This window comes from Dermacentor albipictus, chromosome 2 (assembly GCF_038994185.2).
Source record: "Dermacentor albipictus isolate Rhodes 1998 colony chromosome 2, USDA_Dalb.pri_finalv2, whole genome shotgun sequence".
Lineage (NCBI taxonomy): Eukaryota > Metazoa > Arthropoda > Arachnida > Ixodida > Ixodidae > Dermacentor > Dermacentor albipictus.
In genome coordinates, this window is record NC_091822.1 from 45,209,921 (window position 1) to 45,215,920 (window position 6,000).

The window sequence follows — 6,000 nt, forward strand, 5'->3', positions numbered from 1 at the left end:
GCTCCTTTCTGGCGTACTAGCCACCAAGATATTTTGCATAAAGTTCGGGCAAATAACATCTTCCCGAACCTGTTCAATACCGAGGCCTGCCGCCTCTACGATTGCCTTGCCCACCGCTGTAGAGCTAACTTTCTCCAAATTCAGTCCACCCCGTGGGCGAATGACTATTTTGATGTGTTCTTGTGGCATCGGTGGCATGCGCGACGCCTTCACAATGCGATTCTTGACTGCCGAGCCTCCGCGCCGTTCACCTGCGCCCCGTCGTTCAGGCATCTCACTTGGCGAACCGCCATCACCCAATCCATGCCTCGTCGTAGTTCTAGGTTTTCGGTTGGACACTGTCCGCCATCCCAGGTCTTCAGTAAAGTCCTCCGCCGGGAGCATGTCCCCTTCAACGTGCATTGCTGCCATGCCACGCTAGGTCTACCAGACGCTAGCTCTCGGCCAGCGTGGCATGAGCACAAAAGTTCGAATGAAGTCCAAAAAAGGGGTGGCCCACCTCAAAATCAGGATCCGCTGAATCTTCTCTTCTTCACGGATCCGATGATATCAAATTTACACCACTAGGTGACCAAAAAAGGCTCGGAAGCTTCGAAAAAGACGGACTCATAAAAGCCCACAAGCCGCCTTCGAACTTCGTCGTCGTCTCCCGTCGCCGTACAAGGTGTCAAACTGATTTTAATGTCTGAAGCTATTCATCTTTCCAAGTATCGTTCCTGGTTCTGTTGTACTGATTATTAAACAACAGACTAATGGAGATTAGTTTTGATCAATGTGAAGAGTTTTCAAATTTGAGTCTAGGTGCATACAATGGCCACCAGCGCCACATCTTACTGGCGCAGATTTATAAGACGTCGGCATAAGGGCACAGAAACATTATTAAGCCTGTTATTTTTATTCCCCAACGTTGCCTTTCCTTTTTCTCACATCATCTCTCATTCGCGCAATTCATTCTTACACGTGGCATGCGCTATTTTGCTAATGACTGCTACGTTTTGCTAATTTACTATACGCTTGCTTTCCGAAGTAAAAATAATCTATACGAAATTGTCCTCAATAAGCACATCGTGCTTGGTAACGCCGGAAATAGGCTTACTTACGACGCCATCGCTTAATAACTCATAGTTATAACTCATAATTATTTCCGGCTACAAAGAGTCGGAAGTCGAGAGAGAGAGAGAGATAAGGAAGGCAGGAATGTTAACCAGTCAAGAGTCAGGTTGGCTACCCTACGCTGGGCCAAGGGAGAAAGGGGAAGAGAGAGAGACGGTAGAGAGACGTGCATGGGCAGTCATTGAGTCAAAGCTGCTCTTGCAAACCAGACGTTCTCAGAAAGCATAAAAGTGACTTCACTACCTCCTCAGCCGATGATCGGTGAGGAAGGTGCTCTAGTACTGTCTGTTCACTCGGAGGACGATCATCTAGTTCCCTCAGTGTGTTGGACAAAGATTCTCTTTGTGCTTGAAATGGAAGACAACGGCACAATAAGTGGTAAGTGTTCTCCCCGCATCTGCAAACATCACAATCAGGACTATCAGCCATTCCAATTAGCGCTGAATAAGCTTTCGTGAAGACAACTCCCAGCCACAACACACACAGAAGAGACGCTTCGCGTAGGTGCAGTCCGGCCGGAGGTCTGAATTGCTGTGAAGGGTTTACTCTGTGCAGTCTGATGCACCTTGTATGTGCGATATTCCCCTCTGCTATGGAGAGGGTGTCGAAAAACCTCAGCCGCACCCGTTCTAAGTCTCATATGCGCCAAAGTACTAAATTCGCCCGTATGGGTGTACTACACAATTTCTTTTCGGTAAAGTCACTCTAGCTAGGATTCAGTTCAGTTTATTTCCTTAAAGGCCCCCAATTCAGGGGGTGTTACATAAAGGGAACTCTTTGGAAACCACCGAGAATTATTCTTTATTAGTTGGGTGAGACAGAAATTGTCAAGCTATCCTCCAGAAAATATAATTCACCGCAGTTTAGGTTTGTTCCTCGTATCGTGACTGTATCACCAACCGAGTTTAGGAAGAGGCGCACACGGCTGTGCTCTATCCAGTTTCAGCCACGTTGCTGACGCGTGCGAAAGCTTTTGCGCAATAATCCGTTAAAGATATTTAATACCCTTACCGGATGCTTGACGCTACGTAATAACTTTCGGGAGATTCCCTTGAAACATCATATGAACAAGTCTGATGCTCTACAAAAGTAAAAGTATATTTCTTTTCGTTAGGCATCAAAATGAACGAAGCCTTGCAGTCACGAATACACGCAATAACGACTCAGCGTGGAGCAGTGTTGTTGCGGTAATCAAGCTGTATCAGAGAATCTGATTTGCAATGCGCCTCAACAACACGACAGTCGAATAGCATAGGGCTACTGAGGACAGTGTACGCCCGGAGTATGGTCTCGCGCTGTTGCGCGTTGTCATGGTGCTCAACAACCACGAACGGAACACAACTCCCAAACTGTCATTTATGCCGTCAAGTAATAAAAATAAACCAATTCGCTCAGTATCAGCCTTTCACATACCTAATTTAGATAGCCGTTAATTCAGTGCATGTGCTCCTATAACTTGCACATAGTCATATCAGCAGGCTATGAGCGAAACCCTACCACAGTATTCAAGTCACGTAATGTGGGTCGCATGGTATTTCACACCCTTTACTGCATCATGCGAAGTAGTATTTTATGATTTTTAATACATGTCAGCTCACTCTAATTCGTATGCATAGTGTTTCCCTGTACGTTTTACAGTCGCAAATACGAACAAGCATTCAATGTGATTGGGATGTCTCATCATTTTTTCCCTCTGAAGTAAAGCAATACATACACTTTATGTCGACGCCCTGGATGCTAGATGAAATGTCTGATGACATTGCTGAGGTAGAGATATGCCCTAAAGTTCAAAACCTGAGCGTGCCCTTAGACAGGCATGAACGCTGTATGCATTAATCTTGAGCCTAAAATTCTAACAGTTCCAAAACTACCCAGTGAATGCGTTACGGGTACGCAGAAGAAAATCTCGCTGCCACAAAGTTGGCGAAGCTCTCAAGGGAAGGCGCACTAACTGACCTCGTAGATGGCGGCCACGATGCGATGCCTGTGCGTCCGCGCGATGAGCATCACCTGCAGGTTGCTGGCGGCGATGAGCGACGCGGGGAAGACGAGCGCCAGCCACACGTAGCTGAGCGCGTATCCCAGTCCCACAGGCGACGAACTCGCGGTCCCGGCTAGCACGTCCTGGCCGCTGCCTGCACACGCTGCCACGCAAACGCATCGCGATGGACCGTACGAGTAGGGACACACTCCCACCAGGGGCGGCACGGCCGCACCCGCGACGACGATCCAGGACACGCCGAGGAACGCGCACGTCCGCCGCGTGTTCACCAGGCGCGAGTAGTGGAGCGGCGTCGCGATGGCCGCGTACCGATCGCAGCTGAGGCCGCACAGCGTCCACACCGCCACGGCGGGCACGACGGCCCACAGGACGCCCTGCACGTAGCACGCACCGGAGGCGTCGATCACGTCCGCCGGGGCGGAGAGCCCGCCGAACACGGCGTTCGACCCGAGCACCAGCAGGCAGAACACGCTGTCGACGAACGCCAGGTGCAGAAGGAGCAGGCTGTTGGCCGTGCGAAACTGGCGCTGCCACAAGAGCACGACGAGGATGTACGCGTTGAGCACGAGTCCGACAGTGGCCCCGAGGCTGGTGCAGAGAAGGTGCACGGGCGACGGTCCGTCGACGGCCGCAGCTGTCTCGGCGCTCGCCGAAGTCGTCGCCGCGTCGACATTGAACCAGACGTCGTAGCTCCGAGTGACGAGCCCCGCGCTAGCGTTGGAGCTGCCGCCGGTGCCGGCCGCGCTCCGCATGCCGTCCGCTGTCCGCGACGGCGACTGAGGTCGGGCGGCGGACGGCGCGGGCCGCCGGCACACCGCCTCGCGCGCCGCCGGCGAGCGACGAAGGGAGCGCCGCGGACTGCCCTCGCCCGCGCTTCGAGGGAGCCGCGTGTTCGGCTCGCTGGCCCCGTTCTCCGACGGCAGCCGTGACTGCTCTGGCGGGCAGCCCGGCGAGCTAAGCGCTGCACGCCGCTGCCGAGCAGCGCTGGAGCGGCACACGCGCGAGCTTCGACTGCTCGCCCGCCTACTTCGCAGCCGCCCCCGTTCGCCTCGCTTTTGCGCTAAACGCTCAGCGGCCGGTGCTACGGTTGGACGCGGTTGCGGTGGTAAGGCCGGCATCAGTTCCTGCGCTCTCTTCCTTCTCTCTCTGTGTTGCTCTTCTGCCCGTCGTGGGTAATAGAGGGTCGCCTCGGCTCATCGAGTTGGTGCGCGATCTATTGCTGCATTAGTCGCGTTCCCACTTGTTGCGTGCGCGGTTTGGAGGCTGCTCGACGGGGTGCTCGTTCGACGACAAAAGCGCGCTTCCGCTACCGATGGTTGAGTTACGAGAACAATAGAAGCGTCGAACCGACTCTTCCTGTTGGCTGCGTTGTGAATCGACGGCTAGCGTGGGCTTGTATGCATAGTACAACCGTTAGTGGCCACGTGTCTATGATCGACGAGCGGACGCAAATTGCGTAACTGATTTCCGGTGCGAAGGTATAGTGCAGCTGGTGCTGCGCTTGATTAACATCGTTCGAATTACGCAAGAAGCCCTGCAAGCTAACCCGACATTGCTGGCTAGCCAACCATACCAAATAATATTTATTGCTGCTTGAATACCAGCGTGTTGTTTTAGAATTGACAGAGTTTCAAAACAACGCGTGTTCCATAAACTAATGCCGCCTCTTGACTAGATTACCTCGTGAAACACAGATGATTGCGGTACAAATCCCGATGCGCTATTTTCTAGCTTTTCTCTGATTTAGTATACGCTGCATCTTACAATGGAAAAAGCAAGACTGCTCACAGCTTAAAGCATGCTTGAATTTATGCCGACAAAATGTGCTACAAATGCATTGGCATTCCACAGAGCTCAATGGAGCACGGTGCAGGGAAGACTTTTCGAGTAAAATAACGTTTGGGACGCTAGTGCACGTAGCCGAGCCTTTAATACCGAAAATGGTGCAGCTAGAGCTAGCCCTGGGATTTGGAATGAAATTTGCATAAACCAATCGCTGTTATCTTAAGCTGTGTAATTGCTGCGTACGAACTAGAGTGATAAACTGCAATGGTAATTAAACATTTGATACTCTTTCCAACTTGCGCAATTAACGTTAGCCCCTCGTTGCCATCCAGCACCAGCGACGAAACTACGTCATTTGTAGGGTCGGTTGTTGCGGGACATGCCGCGGTGTCATAAAAATGTCCAATGTTAGTGCACTACGTGCATGCACCTATCAAACGGCTTGCACTTGATTGCCTGCGATTCGATGCTCACGTAACGTGCAGAATCCACATTGTGTGTCCCGTAAAGTTGCAGATTGTCCCGGTTGTCTCTGTTTCCTGTAATGTTTCCAGTGATTCATTAGACGTGGTAGCACATACTGTTCCATTCAGCTGGTAATAATGCTTTAACTTTGGCACAAAGCAATAGTGGTTTCTTTTGCCTACGTGCTCACGGCGTCCGAATCGTTTGTGCTGTAAGCTGTCTTTCCTTCCCTGAAAATTTCAACTACTGTGAGAGTACCTCTTTTTTTTTTCTGCGCATCACGTGTCATGCAGCGCCTGCCACAATGAATCATTATCGGTATTTAGCCGCGTTCAGACAGTTCCTAAACAGAGACGTCGACCTGGCCACAACTGCGCACTCGATTCCAGCTCCTCAGCTATACGGAACGTCAGAGGTGTGCCGTAAGTACAAGCGACTATGTTATCTTCGCGCACAATACTTAGTGTCTAACTTGCGCGGAGTTCTAAGTCATTGAAGAGGCATCGGTTGGGCTAGCTATGATGTCCCGCAATGTTGCAATATAATAAAAATGCAATAGCTATAATATAATAGCTCACAATATATAATGCGAGAAACAAAGACAGGATCATTTTAGGCTCCTAATAGACTTCCTA

General features: G+C 51.0%; 1 protein-coding gene across 2 annotated transcripts in view; it reads right to left on the reverse strand.

The window, feature by feature from the left end:
- Positions 1–4,100, reverse strand: part of LOC135917369 (N-arachidonyl glycine receptor-like) — a 298,674-nt gene extending 294,574 nt beyond the window's left edge. For both annotated transcript variants that reach the window (XM_070533585.1, XM_070533584.1), the window contains exon 1: positions 3,070–4,100. In XM_070533585.1, the coding sequence (XP_070389686.1) occupies positions 3,070–3,867 (798 nt within the window). In that variant the 5' untranslated portion in view covers positions 3,868–4,100. The remainder of the gene's footprint in view (positions 1–3,069) is intronic.
- Between the last annotated feature and the right edge of the window lie 1,900 nt (positions 4,101–6,000).